This window comes from Coenobita brevimanus, chromosome 22, assembly GCF_032717465.1.
Source record: "Coenobita brevimanus isolate Jiangsu-jjx chromosome 22, ASM3271746v2, whole genome shotgun sequence".
NCBI classification, from domain to species: Eukaryota; Metazoa; Arthropoda; class Malacostraca; order Decapoda; family Coenobitidae; genus Coenobita; species Coenobita brevimanus.
The window spans coordinates 34,725,767-34,746,157 of NC_136975.1; the positions used below are offsets into that span (position 1 = coordinate 34,725,767).

The following is a 20,391-nucleotide window of genomic DNA, read 5'->3' on the forward strand; positions in this document are numbered from 1 at the left end:
GGGTGAAAGACTGACAAAGAGAGTGTATGTGAGTGAGGTGGAGGGGGGAAGAGGGAGGGGGAGGCCGAGGATGAGATGTAGGGATGGGGTGGAGAGGTATATGAGAGAGGGGGGTGTGAGTTGGGAGCAGGGCAGTGAAATGGCGGGAGACAGGGCGACGTGGAGGCCATTTGTTTGTGGCCACCCCAAACTGGATTGAGGCATCTGGCAATAGATAGATAGATAGAATTTAAAGTGAGAGTAGAATGGTTCAAAATTTTAGGACACTCCTCCCTAAAAGATGAAAGAGAGAGAGAGAGTGACTGTGATAACTCCTAGAGAAAGAGCAATACTACAGTTACTCTTACCACAGCTGCATTGAGGCAAGAATCACCTGCATGGGTTTATATAAACTTCATCTCAGCATTTGGTAAGAAGGTGGGGGATACAGTCTTCTTGGGTATTTCCTCTTTTACTGAAATTTCTCAATGTTTTCCTTTTTAACTTTTGGATATGACAAGGAAATGGGTAAGAGAGATGGAGAAAAACAACAGGAGCAGGAAAGGATAAAAAAGCAAGAGGAAAAGTGTGAGAAAAGTTGAGAGGGGGAGAGAAGAGAAACCAATAAAATCATGGTTTTTCAGTGTAAGCTTTCATAGTGGAAAAACAGCTATATGTGCACACGACTGGTTTTCACAGTACTGAGCTCAGCAGATGACTGTGTGACTTTTGTCTAGGGCCTGGAACATATCTCCACTATTTCTTAAGAAACTTATGGGGAAAATTACTTAGAAATCCAAAGAAATCATTATCCGACAACTGTCATGGATATGCATATCCATCGGGTATCGGGGTACACCTGTACATTATTGCTGTAACATCCGGGAATGGGTAAGGTAATGACACTGTCGTGTAAGCAGTATCTCACTTTAATTTCTTTAGTTTTTAAAAATATTCTCCACATAATTTAGATTAATACCTAGAATAAATTACTGCCAACATCCCTGAGGGAATGCACTGCCATGTTTCTGTACAAATTCCCATGATAACTAATAAGCATACAAGAACACAGTATTTCCCCAAAATCATCATTGACTGATCTTTGTTCCTTTGGTTGTTCATCCTCACACACCCTGTACTTTTCTGGGTGTGTGGCTCTCAACCAAAAACTTATGCCCATTGAACCCATGTTGTAACTGCTCCTGTATTTGATAAATCACTATATGATGGGTTGTCACGTGATGTAACCCCATTGTATGACAAGACTCCACTATATATAAGTACATATTGACAACAAAAGTCACAGAGGAGGATTAAGGGTTCCAACAGGTAAAGACCAAGGACAGTACAGACAGGGTATGGATTTCAACGTGGAATATAAGGGGTGTGAATGATGAGGTGAAAGAGAGAGACTCTCCAGGGGCTTGATGGTGCAAAAGTGAACATTTGTGGAATGACCGAGGCTAAATGGAGAGGTGAGAGTGAGAGAAAGTGGGAGTATGGATGGGGTATATATGTGGGAGTAGGTGAGAATGAGAGGGCAAAAGAGGGTGTATGTATTGTTATGTTTAAGAGATGGAAGGAAAACATAAGGAGTATGGGTCAGTTCGTTCAAGGATTGTGTGGGCAAGATTGAAAGTTGGAATACAAACGTGGGTTTCTGTGTGTGTATATGCGCCAATGGAAGACTGTGTGAGCAGAGTGAGAGAAGAGTTTTGGGCAAATGTGGAAGTGTGCAAGGAGAAGTTTGTGAGGAATGAGAGAGTGTTTGATTAGAGATATGAATGGAAAAGTAGGGAATGTGAAGGATGGGGTAGTTGGTGAGTGGGGTGTGGCTGTCGGAAGTGGATGAGAATGGCATTGCTCTATTGGACATTTGTGCTGGGAGGGGGTTGGTGATTGCCAATACCTGCCCTGGGCACAAGATGATCTACAGGTGTACATGGTGATTGATGAGAAGGATGGGTGGTGAACTGAATGAATGGCGGGCAGTGATTGATTATGTGTGTGTGGATGAGAGAATGAGAAGGTATGTAATGGAATGCAAGAGCATACAGAGGTTGGGGGAGTGGACTTTCTGACCACCACTTGGTGGTGGTGAGAATCAAGGTACAAAAGCGATGGATGAATGTAAGGAGAGAAGGACGGGAGGAATTAGTCCATGCCAGGAGGATAGAAAGGTTGCAAGAGGATGGAAAAAAGACATACTATATGAGAGAAGTGGAGGAGTGATTGGGTAAATATGATTTGAAGCAGATGGGGGAGGTGGAAGGTGTGTGCAAGATATTCACAGAAGAATTGTGTGCAACCTGTGAGGTGGTGTGTGGGATGAAGTGAAGACAAAAGGAGTGCAAGGAACAGAATGATGGACAGAAGACGTGAGACAAGGTGTGGTTCAAAAGAAGAAAGCATATAGTGAGTGGATGGGAACCAGAGGCATGGAAGAAAGTTGAGAGACAGACAAGAGAGTTATATGTAGAGAGGAAGAGAGAGGTGAGAAGATTAGTAAGAGAGTGGATGAGGAATTCGAAAAGACTTTGAGTGTAAAGCGGAGGGAATGTAAGAAAATAATGTGGAAGGAGGTAAAGAAAGTTAGACAGGGTGATAAAGAAGTTAATAGGGGAGTGAAAGATAAAAATGGTAGATTGATAATGGAGAAGGGAGAAAAGGTGAGCATATGGAGAGAAAACTTTAAGGAGTTGTTAAACATAGAGAATTAGAGTAATGTGAGTACTGTATTAGTGGCTGGGGAATGGCTGTGAGAAGGAGGGATGTGAGAAGGGAGGAAGAAATCAGTAGGATGGAAGTAGTGGAAGCAGTGAAGAAAGTCAAAGTGGAGAAAGCCCCTGGAATTGATGGAGTATGTGGTGAAATACAGAAGCATGGGGGAGAGGTAGTATGGTAGTAGACTGGATATGGAAGCAGTGAAGAAAGTCAGAGTGGAGAAAGCCCCTGGAGTTGATGGAGTATGTGGTGAAATACAGAAGCATGGGAGATAGGTAGTATGGTAGTAGACTGGATATGGAAGATTTGCAGATTGACCTGCGGTGAAGGTAGAGTCTTTGAGGATTTGAAGTCAGTTATAATTATTCCCCTTTACAAAGGAAAAAGGGGAAAAGAAGTGCATTGTAGTCATAAGGGCATTTGTCATCTTAGTGTAAGAGGAAAAGTATATGGTAGGATACTTATTGACAGAGTTGGGAAAATAACAGAGGAATTAATTGGAGAAGAACAGCTAGATTTTAGGAGGGGAAGAGATTGTGTAGGTCAGATATTCATCCGTAGGTTTTTAGTGAAAAAGCTTCTAGAGAAGGGGAAAAAGTTGTACCGTATGCGGCCTTCATGGATTTGGAGAAAGCATATGATAGAGTGGATAGACAAGGAATATGGAAAATATTAAGAATATAATTATGGAGTAAATGGGAATCTGTTGAATGCCATGAAGAGGGCGTATGAGGCTGCTGAGGCTGGAGTACGTGTGGATGGTGAACTAAGTGAATTTTTCTGTCTGAATGTTGGATTGAAACGGGGATGTGTCATGTCTCCGTGGTTGTTCAGTCTGTATATGGATGCAATTGTAAAAGAGATACAAGGTAGGACAGTGGATGTTGGAGTGGCCCTAATGGGTGAGGGCAGCATTCGGAACTTCCTGTATTGTTGTTTGCAGGTGATACTGTATTGTTGAGTGAAGAAGAAAGGGAACTGTAAGGCATGATGAATGAGTTTGGGAGAGTTTGTAAGATAAGAGTAAAGTTATGATCTTCGAGAAATGACGTCACTGAATGTACAGTGATGTTGGATAATGAGGAAATGGAAAATGTGAGTGCATTTAAGTACTTGGGTAGTGTGATGAGTAGGGGTGGAAGCTTGGAGGATAAAGTGCTTGAAAGAGTACAGTAGGGAAGAAAGGTTGCTGGTTCTTCTAAAGCTGTGATAAGAAATAGGGAAATGAGCACAGAAGTAAAAAAGTCACTGCATGATAACATTGTGATATCAACTCTAATGTATGGAAGCCAAGCTTGGACCTTGTTGGATGGACATGAATCAAGAGTGAGAGCAGTGGAAATGAGTTACAGTATTCGAGAGGAGCATGTACAGTTAAATGAAGAGACAGACTGACAAATGAGGAAGCGAAGGAGCACTGTGGTGTGGATGTGGATGTGATTGAAAGCTTTAGGAGAAATACATTGGGGTGGTTTGGCCATGTGGAGAGGATGGAGAGTGAGAGACTAAAGAGGTGAGTGTATGTGAGTGAGGTGGAGGGGGGAGAGGGAGGAGGAGGCTGAGGATGAGATGGAGTGATGGAGTGGGGAGATATATGAGAGAGGGTGTGTGTAAGCTGGGGTGAGGGCAATGAAATGGCTAGGGACAGGGCAACATGGAGGCAGTTTGTTTGTGGCCACCCCTTATGGGATTAAGGCATCTGGCAATAGGTAGATAGATAGTAGTGTACTAAAAATAAACTGCCCATGTATGAAGTATTTTCCTGCAATTGGAATTAATAATAAGTGTGTGCAAGCAGTTGCTTTTGAAATAGTAAGTCTCTGCTTCTAAATAACTACACAGTAGAAGAATTGAAACTTCGTCCATTAATTGTAAGATATTTGATAAAATCTCAGAATAGAAAACTTTTTAATTATTCATTTCAATTCTGGTTCATAATTAGATAATTTGTTAGAAATACTTGCATGCCAGTATGTCATGGACAATGTTGGAATTATTTCTTCACTTCTCCAAAAACCAAAAGTGATCTATTCTTGATTGGTCATAAAGTTTGTTAATAATTTTGACAACCAGCTTTTGTATATCCATCATGCCATTTCCACCTTTCATGTACAGGTCCAGAAGCATAGCGTAAAAGGTTTATTAATTTTATTACTTTGTTAATTTGAAGATTTAAACATTAGTGTCTTGTTCATTTCAGCGTCAAGACATGATTGGTGTTGTGTCACAGCTGATTCGACCCTCAAGTGACCAGTTGCTAGTCAAGGTTCACCTAGATGAAATGGACACATTTGTCTTTGCTCTGGCTACCAAGAAAACAGCTGCAAAGCTTTCTAAAGAAATGACTGACCTTGTAAGTAACAAAATTAAGCATTCACTAGTTTAGTTGAGTAGATTTTTCTAAGGCTAGTCTTGAAACCGGAATATTCACATTAGTAATAAACGTAATTGCAAGTGGCAGTGAACATCATCCACTCACTTCTACCTGCTTCTTCCTTCAGTGACTTCTCACTGAGCGACAGGCCTAATGGTTGCCTGTAACCCAGGACACCATTTACAATGCTGGGTGGTACCCATATAACCAAATCCAGTAATGAGGTGTGGGGGAGCCAACAGTGGTACTCGTGTTACCTGGGTGGAGAAACACATGCACCATCCATCCAGGTACCAAACTCCCCAAGCTCTTCGCCCAGCCTTGCTGTAGCGAGGGACTGTCCACCACAAGAGAACATTGACTCACAACATAGGATAGCCCTGGAGGGGTAGTCGCATGCCTGTGGTTGATGGGTCTGCACGGCCAGACGTAACGGGGTTACTCTGCTACTACTGCAGCCAGTAGCAAACCTTGTCATTCATGTTGTGGGATCAAAGTTGCATATATACATCTATATAGATAGATAGGTAGATCGATCTCATCTCATCTCATCTAATCTCATCAGCCGTTTGAGTGTCCACTGCAGGACCGGCCTATCTCTACCGAAGTGGGGACAATACAGCTAATGTATCTCTATCAAATGGCTTACGCTGTCTGGTAGAGACTGTATGTAGGGTGAGAAGTGCTTGTAAGTGTAATTGTAGTGTTGTAGTGGCTTTGGATGTGTGTGTAGTCTGTGAACCAAGTGTAATTGGCCCGCGCAAGCCGACTGGGTGCAAGCATACTTTATAGTATGTGACACTGGTTCATTCACAGCACCCCTGATGTCCGCCAAGCAGTATGTGGCCAGAAGAATGCTCCCAAAGTTTATTACCCTGGTGGGGCACGAACCCTCATTCTTCAGTGTATGAAAATGCACACTTTACCACTGTACCACACAGAGGCTTCATATATATATATATATATATATATATATATATATGTATGGAGCTTCTGTGGTTCAGTGGTAAAGTGTGCGTTTTCGTACACTGAAGAACGAGGGTTCGCGCCCCACCAGGGTAATAAACTTTGGGAGCGTTCTTCAGGCCACGTACTGCATTGACGGACATAAGGGGTGCTGTGGTTGAACCAGTGTTGCATACTATAAAGTATGCTTGCACCCAGTCGGCTTACACAGGCCGATTACACTTGGTTCACAGACTACACACACATCCAAAGCCACTCCAACATTACAGTTATACTTACAAGCAGTTCTCACCCTACATACAATCTCTGCTAGACAGCCTAAGCCATTGGTAAAGATACATCGGCTGTATCGTCCCTGCTTCAGTAGGGATAGGCCAGTCCTGCAGTGGACACTCAAACAGCTGATGAGATGAGATGAGATATATATATCATATACATAAAGTCCATCATCATCCAATCCTACATTGTCCCATGAGGAGTGTACGAGTCCAGGGCTAAGCAGTTGGTCCCGACATTTAAGATGAGAGTGACCAGCCTCACTCATCCCTGAGTGGCATTACATGAGCAGTCAACCCCAACCATCCCTTGGATATAAACCTTCACCGGCTCAATCCGATTGGAGCGCATTAGTTACTCACTAAACCACCAGGCGCCAAAATTTGGTTATATGGTTACCACCCAGCATAGTAAATGGTTTCCTGGTGTACAGGAAACCATTTGGCTTATCACTGAGTGTAGAGTCACCCACAGGCAGAAGGAAGAGTAAAGAATGAAGAGAAGAAAGACAGAAGAGGAAGTGTAAAGTTACCCGTAGGCAGAAGGACAAGGAAAGAATGAAGTAAAGGAAGACAGAAGAGGATGGAAGGAAAGAAGGTTTGAGGAGAGGAAAGGGAAGACACCCGACAGCAGTACTACATCGAGTGAGTGGATGGTGAGCTTCCCCACCTACCACAAAATATACATAAAGAGAAAAAAATATATATGTATATATATATATATATATATATATATATACAGGTAAGCCCTTAATTCACGCGAGGGTTAGGTTCCCAGACCCTTCGCGTATGTGGTAAATTCGCGTATATGTTCTGCCCTTGTGTGCACATAATTACGCATGTCTGTTAAGTATATTACGTCTGAATAATACTGTTTATGCACTACATACACCTTATAAACTAGCATAAAGTATGAAAAACAACAAAAATGTAAGAAATTTAACACTGAAACCTGACAAGCACAGGCGTAGGTGGAGACACTTCAGCAGCCTGGTGCACAAGCCCTCACTGCCTCCCATATGCTACATTCTGCCTTCTTTATTGTATGAACAGTTGACTCATTCACCCCAAACATGCGGTTCCAAGACAATTCACAGGTTCCAAGACAATTCACAGGCGTAGGTGGAGACACTTTAGCAGTCTGGTGCACTAGCCCTCACTGTCTCCCGTATGCTGTTCTCCTTCTTTATTGTATGAACAGTTGACTCACCCCAAACATATGGTTCTGAGACATTTCATCATCAAGTCAATTCACCGTCAAAACATGGACAATTCCCCATCATTCTATTAATATACTTATTATTGATTAATTAATACTTTAATAACTAATTTTCAGGGGGATTTTATAACTCATATAAGTAAAAAACTAATGTACTGTACTTGCTAAATAAACTGGTATGTAAATAAATGACGGGGAATCGTCCTGACGGAGAACTGTCGCCGACATTCCTCCCTGAAGTTTGTCCGACACTTTAACTTTCTCTGTCAGCAACATCACTTTACTAGTCCGTTTTGGTGTGTTACCACATGCATCACTAGCACTGTGCTTAGGCCACATGTTGGCAGACAAGGGAAGCAATCACTGGAAGGCAGAAAAATAAGCCACAAAAAACAATTGGCCAGTCATGCATGGTTCGACCGTCGGATTCAAACTGACTGTGGTGGGTGGTAGGTAGACCGACCTCACACACACACACACACACACACACACACACACACACACACACACACACACACACACACACACACACACACACACACACACACACACACACACACACACACACACACACACACACACACACACACACACACACACACACACACACACACACACACACACTGGGTACTGAAGGAATGCAGAGAACAACTGGCGGATAAAATTCACAGCTTAATTGTATGCTCACTGGAAGAGGGGAAAGTGCCAAAAGAATGGAAGAGGGCAAATGTGGTACCAATTTACAAGGGAGGAAACAGGGAAGAACCCCTGAATTATAGACCAGTGTCTCTAACCAGCATGGTCGCAAAATTGTGTGAGAGAATCCTGAAAGACAGATGGATAAAATATCTGGAAGAGATGAATATTTTGGCTGAATGTCAGTTTGGATTCAGAAGTGGAAGGTCATGTGTTTCAAACTTGTTGAGCTTTTACTCAAGAGCGATTGATGTGGTACAGGAGAGAGATGGTTGGGTGGATTGTGTGTACTTAGACTTAGAGAAGGCCTTTGACAAGGTACCTCATAAGAGACTAATGTGGAAACTAGACTATATAGGAGGACTAAAGGGGAAACTTCTGGAATGGATGAGAGACTTTTTGAGAGACAGACAAATGAGGACAGTAATAAAGGAAAAGATGTCTGGATGGAGGGAAGTAACAAGTGGAGTCCCTCAAGGCTCAGTGTTGGCGCCAGTAATGTTCCTGATTTACGTAAATGATATGGTAGATGGAGTGAACAGTTATGCGAGTCTGTTTGCTGATGATGTAAAGATCTTGAGGAAGATAGAGGTTGAGGAGGATTGTAAAATACTGCAGGAGGATTTGGATAGGATACACAATTGGAGCCGGACATGGGAAATGAAATTTAATGTAAAGAAATGTAAAATATTGGAAATGGGTAAAAGTACCAGGAGACCATCACTGAATTATTTTTTGGGTAATGAATTAATCACAAAAAGGAGAGAAGAGAAAGATTTGGGAGTGCTGGTCCAAGATAGTTTGTCACCAGAAAAGCACATTAACAAGATAGTTGGAGAGACTTATAAGCTCTTGACTAACATAAGAGTAGCATTTCATTATATGGATGAGGAAATGATGAAAAAATTGATAGTGGCCATGATCCGCCCCAGGTTAGAATATGCAGCGGTAGTGTGGTGCCCACACAAAAAGAAAGATATAAACAAGATTGAGAGAATACAAAGAACAGCAACCAAGATGGTCCCCAGTCTGACAGACCTGTCATACAGAGAGAGGCTGGAAAAACTGGATTTGCCTTCGTTAGAGGAAAGGAGAAAGAGGGGCGACATGATTGCGGTGTTCAGGACCATGGTGGGAGTAGATAAAATTGACAAAGAAGATCTGTTTGTATGGGATAAGAGAGCAACAAGAGGACATGGAATGAAATTGAAAAAGTCAAGCTGCTTGAAGGATATCAAGAAATATAGCTTTCCTTACAGAAGTATAGACTTGTGGAATAGCCTGGACAAAGAGATCGTCCAGTCTAAAAACTTAAACGAGTTTAAAGTTAAATTCGACTTATTGAGAAACAGCGACGGAAACCCACGAGCATAGTACATTCCGTGTATATCACAATTAGGTATATTCTTAAATATTTGGAACGACTTAGACAAAGAGGTGGTGCATGAGAAAAACATTCATGTGTGTAAAGGTAGACTTGATAAATGTGGATATGGAGACAGGACAACACGAGCATTGCTCAATTCCTGTATACTACAAATAGGTAAATACACACACACACACACACACACACACACACACACACACATGTATGCACACGGGCAGCAGGTAGGCATTTTTATATTTTATTTATTTCTCTTGTATATTAAAATTATTTATATGAATACTATAATTTTGTTTTAATTATTGTACGAAAAATTCGTGGATAACCGAAATCGTGTGAAAAAAGTTCGCGTGAATTAAGGGCTTACCTGTATATATATTTATATATATATATAGAACCTTGGTCCTCGAACGTCTCACATGTTGAACAAATCGGACCTCGACCAAAAAATTCAAGAAATTTTTGCTCCAGAGGTTGACCAAAATATCGGACCTCGACCAACCTGAACGTAGCCAAACGAAGGGAAGCTGGCCGACCAATAGTCACGCGTCCACCTTTGTTGTTCGTCAGCGTGGTCGTCCTGCTTTGCTTCACATTTTTCTTGATTCAGTGCAGTATTAGCCCCTAATAATGGCTCCAAAGAAAGCAAGTTCATCCAGTACGGCTACTGGCAGTGAAAAGAGGAAAGTAGTGCGGAAAATAATTGAAGTAGTGGAAAAATTATTGCTTATCTTCATCAATGAGAAACAGTTAGCAGGAGACAGTGTTAATGAGTATATAATTTGTGAAAAGGCAAGAGAAATATACAGTCACCTCGTAAAGGAAAGCACTGGTACCGGTGCTGAAACTTAAATAGGTAAGCATCTGGGGTCTTGGAACGGATTAAAATGATTTACATTATTTCTTATGGGGAAAATTAGTTCGGTCCTCGACCAATTCGGTCCTGGAACAGCCTTCCAGAGCGGATTGTGTTCGAGGACCGAGGTTCTACTGTACTCCCATTTACGAAAATCGTTGATTGTTCGCCAGACGTCCGGAATCATCTTGGCAGTCCAGGAACTGTTATCTGTGACTTGTAGGCCTAATGTTTCATTACACTTCTGTATGTTCACTAATCTCTATATTTTTTCAGATTCAGGTATAGTACTGTATTGATTACAATATTGCACAGTATCATACAGTACAGTAACCACCCCCACCACATTAGCGAGGGTTACGTTCCAAGCCCTCTAACTAATTCTTGAAATTCGTTCATTCTTGGCGCCTTCCTGAAAATGACATTTACCAGTATTGCGTAGCCCATGAACCACTGATACTGTAATGCATTACCCACAAATAAATGTTGCTTGTTAAATCAGTTTCCCCGTTGTTTTTAGCTGTACGGCTGTGACCGCTCTAGTATTTTTATTCCTCAGCATAATGGTGGAAGGGACTGTCCTGTTTAACTAAACCTAAGCTAACCGAGTTTAACTGTACCTAATAATTTAACCAAACCTAACCTAACCTAAAGTCAGAGAAATACTTGAAAATAAACTGGGGGAATATGAATTGCAAAGGTCTTTCTGATGAAAGTTAAACGTACATTTAGTGCTCATTCTTTTGTTCGTTTTTGTGTCTAATGTGAAAGAGTGAGTATTGATGCAAACAGTAATATATCCCATTAACTCCTTAATAACCTCCGGCACTGAACAACCCTTTACAGTACTGATGTCAGTGATGTCATGTTAGTGTGAGCTATAAAGAAAACTGAACAGTTATGGGGAGGGAACGAAGGTCTCTGATATGTTTACACGACTCTACGCTATAATTCCAAGCAGTCAGGCTTCCGGTTAATCTCAGATCTTTTCACCCAGTTGGTAAATACATCGTAACTTTATCAATTTTTCTGTGACTCATAGCGATATCATAGCATGGGTTTAGGAGGCTAAATAACACATTGCTAGGTGACCCAGACGATTATCTTCACATCTTTAAGAAAAACAAATTGATTTCAGAAGAATGGAAGAAACTCACTCTACGTATTTAAAGAGGGATTAAATTTCTTCCATTTCCTTAAAGATGTGAAGAGAATCATCTGGCGCACCTAACAATGTGTTATTTAGCTTCCTAAACCCATGCTATGATTCACTATGATTCACGGGAGAAATTATGAAGTTACTGTGGATTTACCAAAGAGGCGAAAACATCTGAGATTAACCGACCCCCTGACTGCTTGGAATCATAGCGTAGAGTCGTGTAAACATACCAGTGACCTTTGTTCCCTTCCCATCTGATAAATTACCAATATGCTGGGAATCGAACCACGGACTCTCAGGTGAGAGCCAAGCAGCATACCACTACACCACGACCAGGTAAAAGTTAATTCACGTTGTCACAATCTTGTAACCAACGTCCCTCCGCCCCCACTGTGGACATCAAGAGGAGGAGTTAACCCCCTGGCACTCGGGCAAGTAGATGCTTTTAATCTATCCCAAGCACTTACGGCAAGTCTTGATGCCCACAGTGGGGGCGGAGGGACGTTGGTTACAAGATTGTGACAACGTGAGTTAACTTTTACCTGGTCGTGGTGTAGTGGTATGCTGCCTGGCTCTCACCTGAGAGTCCATGGTTCGGTTCCCAGCATATTGGTAATTTATCAGATGATTTTTCCTGTGTACAGTACGGGTTTCTCTCTCCCTTCCCATAATTGTTCACAGTTTTTTCATAGCTCACTAACTCGACCTCACCGACATCGGTACTGTAAAGGGTTGTTCAATGCCGGAGGTTATTAAGGGGTTAATGGAATACATTACTGTTTGCATCAATACTCTCCCTTTCACATGAAAACACAAAAAAAAAACGAACAAAAGAAGGAGTGCTAAATGTACATTTAACTTTCATCAGAAAGACCTTACCAATTCATATTCCTTCACTTTATTTTATGTAATTTTCTGACTATTTTATTTTGTGTTTGGAAAAAGTATTGTAAACAGTACTCACTCCAAACTTATTTGTAATAATATAAGTAGTGATGAGTCACCAATACAAGTGATGTACTGAACTGGTAGGTTATATTCCATATCATTTCAGCCATCCAGGAAATGTTATCTGAATTGTAGGCCTACTGTGTCATTACACTTGTATATGTTCATTAATTTATATATCTATTTCAGATTCCGGTATAGTACTGTATTGATTGCAGTATTGTACAGTATACAGTACTCTCTCCAAACACAGTTGTAATACCATAAGTGGTGATGACAGTGTTCACCAATACATTTAAGGTACTGAGTGGGTAGGTTTTTTGATTATTCGGCAAATCCAATTTCTCGGCATCATCCCGGTCCCATAGATGCTGAATAATAGGACATTTACTTTATATATATATATATATAGATATAGATATATATATATATATATATATATATATATATATATATATATAGATATATATATATATATGTATATATATATATATATATATATATGTATATATACAGTAAGCACTCCAATATCCAACGTAATAGAGCAATTGGTTTTGTCCGGATATTGGGCCCCAGCTTATGGACTTGTACTTATGGACCCTAACTCAGAGAAACACCTATACAACTCCCTCTGGACATGCATAGCACTTATTTAACACCCAAATCACATTAATAAGGCACATAAATGACTGAAATAAATGCAAAAGAAACATAAAATGAGGGTTTAGAAGTATGTTCATACATTAATAAACATTCTGGTACTTGTGGACCCTAACCTAGCCTAACTCAGAAAAACACATTCCTACTGCACATGCATGAGGTAAGTATAGTATGGAAAAAAGTACAGTATGAAACATTCTGGTAAGTATAGTATGGAAAAAAGTACAGTATGAAAAAGTACAGTAGCACGGGCCGAACAGGGTGGTACTCCCGAGGGGAATGGGAATGCTGGTGATAGGGAGAGCTGGAGCTCCTGTTTCACTAGCTATGTAGCCATCCCCCTTTGCTGACCTTTTCAGTGTGACAGTAACATGGAGAGTAGACCAGCATACTCTCCCAAACATTTCCTCTGACTATCAATGCACTACACCACATGCACTTTACATTTCACACAACGTATCCCACTACGTTACAGGAGTTGGCGCCAGCAAGGGCATGCGGCCAGAAAACTTTGCCCGCGCTACCTAGTGGCGGACTTCTGGGGGGAGGCGTGGTGTGAGTTCCGCCAGCATAGATCGTGGGTCCAGGGCGAGATGGGGCTCAGGCCTGTGCTAGAGGGTACAGGGCATTGCGGTTCCCAGGCCGCCGCTTCCGCCCAATAGAGAGGGGCCCGAACCTGCGAGTAGCGCCCCAGGAGGCTGCCCTATCAGTGGGTGTATAATGGCGGGATAGTTGCAGTGCCAAGACGCGCTTGGAGGGTGTCCCTGCAGCTGTCCTGGCGGGGTGCCCCGAGGCCACTACCACAGCCACTGGTAAGCTGGTGGGCTAGGGGTCCCAGATCCATTGCCTGGACCTGGGACTGTGCAGTGAGTGGGACCTGTGCTGTGTCTGTCCCCCCTTTATTAATACTGAAGATGACAAAACAAATTAAGTTTCAAAGCAAGCCTGAGGACAGTAAATCACCCATGGGGATGGGGGTGGGTTCATGGAATGTGGGAAGTTTGAGGGGAAGAACGGGGGAAGTCGTTGAGGCATTCAGTAGGAGGTGGGTGGATGTGGCGTGTTTGCAGGAAGTCCGATACAGGGGTGGATCAGCCAGAAAGATTGTTGGGAAGGACTGTTGCTATAAGTTGTTTTGGCAGGGGGGGACAGACGGATATGGAGGTGTTGGTGTGATGGTTGCGGAGAAATGGGTGGAATATGTTATGAATGTTTTGAGAGTAAGCGATAGGATATTGGTAGTGAAAATTCTGTTGGGAAGAAAGGTAGCTGCGATTATATCGGCATATGCACCACAGGCAGGATTGGATGAATCAGAGAAAGATAGATTTTGGGATGATTTAATACGTGTAGTGTGTAGTATGCGGGATGATGAGATAGTGATTTTGGGAGGGGACTTAAATGGTCATGTAGGTGAAGCAGCACAAGGTTATGAAGGAGTGCATGGGGGATGTGCGTATGGTCTAAGGAATGCAGAAGGGGAAAGGATACTCGAGTTTGGGGAGGCAACGGATATGATTGTGTGCAACACATATTTTAGGAAAAGAGACAGTTGGTTAATTACGTATGAGTCTGGGGGAAATAGCAGTCAGATAGATTATTTTCTGGTTAGGAGGGCCGATAGGAGGTTAGTGAGGGATGTTAAAGTTGTAGGAAGTGAGGAGTGTGTGCAGCAGCACAAACTGTTAATTTGTGATATGGTGCTTAAAGAACAAGTGATGAAAAAGAGGACTTATGTACCTAGGAGGAAAATATGGAAGCTGAAAAACCAAGCAGTAAGGGATGCCTTCTATAGTGAGTTGAGGAGAGTGGTGGCTGAACAGGGAGCTGTAGACAGAGGCGTTAATGAACAGTACAGATCCCTCAAGAACAATTTCTTGATAGTTACTGATGTAACATGCGGCTGGACAAGAGGACCACCAAGACATAAAGTAACTTGGTGGTGGGATGAGGGTGTAGAAGCTGCAATTAAGGAGAAAAGAAGGCTTTTCCGGGAATGGAAGAAGGGTGGTAGCAAAGAGGAATATTTGGCTGCCAAGCGTAGGGCTAGGAGAGAGGTATACAGGGCAAAGTCTGAGTCACAGAGACAATTACTTGCTAACCTAAATCATGGGGAAAGGAAAAATATATTTAGGGTGGCAGGTCAGGTGAAGAGGGATAATCGGGATATCATAGGTGAGCAGTGTGTGAAGAATGATGAAGGAAGGGTAGTGGTGAACAGTGAGGATATTAAAGATGCATGGAGAGAGCATTATAACCTGTTGTTGAATGAGGAGTTTGACTGGGACAGGGAAGGTTTGGAGCCAGCAGATCCAGTGTCTGGCCCTTGGCCTTTGATTGATACTGCTACTGTGAGTGAGGCAATAGGCAGGATGAGGGTGGGGAAGGCAGCAGGTGTGTCTGGGTTGACTGCCGAAATGTTGAAGGCCTCAGGCGATATCGGGGTGAGTTTAGTCACTGACCTGATAAATAGGATTATTTATGAGTGTGTTGTCCCAGATGATTGGCTGAAGAGTGTAATTGTAAATGTGTATAAAGGGAAGGGTGATGCCCTGGAAAGAGGAAATTATAGAGGTATAAAGCTTTTAGATTAGATAATGAAGGTAATGGAGAGAGTTTTAGAAGGTATGATTAGAGAAAGAGTGAATATTGATGAGATGCAGTTCGGGTTCATGCCAGGTAGGGGGACCACTGATGCCATATTCATTGTTCGACAGCTTCAGGAAAAATATGTTGGTAGGAGAAGGGATCTTTATTTTGTTTTTGTTGATTTGGAAAAGGCCTTTGACAGAGTCCCTAGAGAGGTGGTGAAGTGGGCAATGAGAAAGCTTGGCTTGGAGGAGTGGCTGGTTAGGGTGGTTATGGCCATGTATGTGGGTGCTCACACCCAGGTGAGAGTGAATGGAGATTTGAGTGATGAGTTTTCCGTGAATGTTGGTGTGCATCAGGGGTCAGTCTTGAGTACCATGTTGTTTATCATGGTACTTGAAGCCCTTTCACGTGACTTTAGAAACGGACTCCCGTGGGAGTTGTTGTATGCTGATGATTTGGTGTTGATTGCAGAGAATGAAAGGGAGGCGAAGGAAAGGTTTAGGAAGTGGAGAGATGGTATGGGGCAAAAGGGTTTAAGGGTAAATGCAGATAAAACAAAAGTGATGATATCTAGGGTTGGTGGCGGTACTGTCAAAGACGAGGGAGAGTGGCCATGTGCAGTTTGCCACAAGGGTGTGGGAAGTAATTCCATCTTGTGTGGTGTGTGTGATAAATGGGTGCATAAGAGATGTAGTGGTATCAGAGGTAGACTGCGAGATAATGCTGATTTTATGTGTACGGCGTGCCGGGGTGAGCAGGTGGAGATTGTCAGACGTGAAAGGATTGAACTTGCTGGTGAATCTCTTGAGTGTGTGGAAGAGTTTTGTTATTTAGGAGACATGTTGTGTGCTGGAGGTGGGGCTGGAGCTAGCTCTGTGGCTAGGGTGAGAAGTGGTTGGAAGAAGTTCAGGGAGCTCTTGCCTCTCCTGACATTGAGAGGGCTCTCCCTACGTGCTAAGGGGTCTTTGTATGCAGCATGTGTTAGGAGTGTAATGCTGTATGGCAGTGAGACCTGGGCAGTGAAGGAGGAAGATAGGCGCCGGCTCAGGCGTACAGAAATGACAATGATTAGGTGGATGTGCAGTGCGTCCCTGCGTCCAAGGCCTGAAGGGGCTGGGTTTACAATGGAAGAGTTGAGAGGTAGGATGGGACTGGAGTGTATTGGTGTTGTGATGAGGAGAGGTAGATTGAGGTGGTTTGGACATGTGGAGAGGATGGGGGATGATAATTGGGTGAGGAGGGTGAGAAGTGTTAATATTGGGGGTGGGGTTATGAGGGGTAGACCGAGAAAGACATGGGACGAGGTCATTAAGTGTGACCTTAGGGTTAAGGGACTGAACATGGAGGCTGCAATGGATCGTGCAGCGTGGAGAGCCGCCATTAGGTGACCAAGGCCGACACATGCAAGCATGTTGGAGCCTTTAAAAACGAAACGAAACGAAACATTCTGGCTACTTACAGCAAGTCCCTGGCCACCTTGATGAATAACCGCCTCCTCTCGGACTCTGACAGTAAGAACGATTTCCTGAAGCACTTGCAGTACACTCTTCCTGAAATCTTGCACTGAACTTAGTTAATAACACACAGAAGTCCGTTCTCTTCACAGTGTTCACTTTAGTCCAAATAATGTTCCATTTCAATTTAGTGTTGCACATTAACTTTTCCCAATCTTTTCAAAATTTCCAAAGCCAAAACAAAGAAGTTTATTTACGTTAAATTTAGTTTCCATTGAGTCTTTTCTCTCAACTCGAAAACCTTAACACAACACTCTGTTTTTTTCACTGCACAACACTCAAAATTCCCGTGTGGTCTAGTGGAGAAGTTCTTGCTGTTTATTCACTGTTAGAGTCCGAGAGTATCACTGGCAGGCGACCAAGGGGTGCATCGCTGGGTCGTGGTGATGGCGTAGCCACTGCAGAGGACTCTGAGGAAAGCCGCAAACTCACGTCGAGCGGTAACTCCACCGTGGCTGATGTGCTGGGCTGTGCCTCGGAGCATGAGGGCCTGTCTTGGGGAGGCAACGGAGTGGAGACAGGGCTTGGCACAGCGGGGATCACGGGCCTGAAAAAAGTGTCAATCGATGACTGACGCAAGGACCGACGATTGTGACGATTGATGATGCGCTGCCTGAAAGCACGCACTTCCTCCACGAGTCCCAAGGGCCCCATCTCCCTGTCGCAGTCCGGGTGTTCCAGGTAGTCTAGGACGAACTCTAGTTGTTCCCGGAGTGCGCTCAGCTTGGGGATGGCTGGAGTAGTGTCCTGCTGAGAGGAGTCCGCATCATCGTCGCCTTCGTCGTCGGAATCTTCAAGTTCGGTACTGACACCAGCAAACCAGGAACCGAAGACGCGATCTCGATATCAGACAACGTCTGATACCCGGGATCGCCCTCGTCGTCGTCCAACCACTCACAAACATCGTCCACATCAACATCGTCGCCGTGCGTACGTAGCTGTGCATGGAAGTCATCCACGTCAAACCCTAGAAAATCGTACTCCACATCCGTTCCAAGAAGCAGACGAGACCAACCATTTTCAAGAGTTTTCACAGGGGCTTCCTTCCATGCACTAGCCCAGTTGTACAGCGCAGACTTGATGTTGTAGTGGCGAAGGTTTTCCAAAGTCCGCTTGCCTCGTGTGTCACGTCCTTTCCTGTGCTCGTCCTCGTCCTCGAGAACAATCATCACCTCGTCCAGGAACTTCCGACGGTACAGGCTCTTTGTTGCCACGATCACTCCTTGGTCCATGGGTTGAATGAGAGCAGTCGTATTAGGTGGCAGAAACATGCACCTAATACGGCCATTCTCAGCAACCAAGTCCTTGTCGCACGGGTGGGCAGGTGCATTGTCGAGCAGAAGGAGAGCCTTTACCTGGTCGCGAGGTATTCCCAGTGTCTTCGTCTGGTAATGGATGACCTCCTTGACGAAGTGACGGTGAAACCAGTCTTTGAAAATCACAGCTGTGAACCATGCTTTCAAAGAATGGTACCAGACGACATGAAGGACATCCATCACCCCACGAAGGCACCGAGGCTGCTTTGCACGGCCAACAACAATGGGCTTAAGCCAGTGCATGCCATTAGCACTGGCACAACACAAAGCAGATATCCGTTCCTTGGAAAGCTTGTGGCCAGGTACACGCTTCTCCGTCTCCTCAGCTAGAGTGTTCGTTGGCAGCGAGCGATAGAAGAGGCCAGTTTCGTCAGCATTGTAGACTTGACTGAGAGTTAGCCCTCCCTGTCGATCAAGGCTTTCACCTTGTGCCGAAACTCGTCAACTCCATCCTCGTTAGCGTCCAATGCTTTGCCATGTGCTTTACAGTTAGTAAGGCCATGTCGCAACTTGAACGCGAAGAGCCAACCCTCGGATGCCTTGAAGTCTAGGGCGTCGTGAAGCCTTGCGAACTTCTCAGCAGCAGCCTTCAGCTCCGTTCCACGTACCATCACACCAGCTGCACGTTGCTGTCGGTACCAAATCAACGTGGATCAGTCGATTTCTGCAAACTTGGGGGTAAACATAACCTTCCTTTCCACGTTGCGTTTGCTTCGCGACGAGAAGTCAGCCGTGTACCGCATGAGTTTGTCTCGGGAACGTTTGATATCGAACAAAGTCGACCGGGCCAGGTTGTACTTGCGGAGAATGCGGGAAGAAGACCAACCCGTATCAACTTTCTCCAATATCTCCCTCTTCTTTTCCAGAGTCAACACCACTCTCTTCCTTTTCTCAGGTGGCGGGGCCATCATCACACACACTAAGAGGAGGCCCGAGAGCAGCAGGAGGCCCTACAACAGGTACGGTACCACCACAAAAGCGAGCACGTGGGCAGCCATTGCGAAGAGCGTAGGTCCAGACGTTGTGAGTGACAGGCGGGAAGTGGGGAGGATGCAGCGGCTCTCTATCGGACGTCGGAGGAATGACGCACCAAAACAATGCTCTCCCGCGGCGCGCGCGGCAAGTTAAAATTACAGATGGGAAAAAAAATCATTTTTTTTTTTTTTTTTCCCCGGGGGGGGGTTGGATCCCAGGACGATAAGGTCCGGGTAGTGGGAATGTTTGGTTATTGGGTGTCCGGATATTAGAGTGATTACTATATATATATATATAATAACAGAACAGGAGCCTTTGTGGTACAGTGGTAGAGTGTGCGTTTCGTACACAGGTGGACCAGGCTTCGCGCCCCGCCAGGGTAATAAACTTTGGGAATGTTCACCCTGCCACGTACTGCATTGGTGGACACAGGGGGTGCTGTGTTTGAACCTGTGTCGCCTACTGTAAAGTATGCTTGCACCCAGTTGGCTTGCACGGGCTGATTACATTTGGTTCACAGACTACACACACATCCAAAGCCATTCCAACACTACAATTACACATACAAGCACTTCTAACCCTACATACAATCTCTATCAGACAGCCTAAGCCACCTGGTAGAGATACATCGGCTGTATCATCCCGACTTTGGTCGGGATAGGCCGGTCCTGCAGTGGATACTCAAACGGGTGATGATGATGATGATAACAGAACAGAGGAACGAAAAACAAATGAATAAAAATTAATAATCCAT

At 43.8% G+C, this 20,391-nt stretch overlaps 1 protein-coding gene across 2 annotated transcripts in view; it reads left to right on the forward strand.

The window, feature by feature from the left end:
* The window catches only part of LOC145392516 (PAT complex subunit CCDC47), a 447,784-nt gene that overhangs the window by 197,417 nt on the left and 229,976 nt on the right, over positions 1 to 20,391 (forward strand). Inside the window, exon 6 of one of the 2 annotated variants that reach the window (XM_080266910.1) lies at positions 4,904 to 5,056. The exons of the other annotated variant lie outside the window; for it this stretch is intronic. Within the exon in view, the coding sequence (XP_080123036.1) occupies positions 4,904 to 5,056 (153 nt within the window). The remainder of the gene's footprint in view (positions 1 to 4,903; positions 5,057 to 20,391) is intronic. 2 annotated transcript variants of the gene reach the window in all.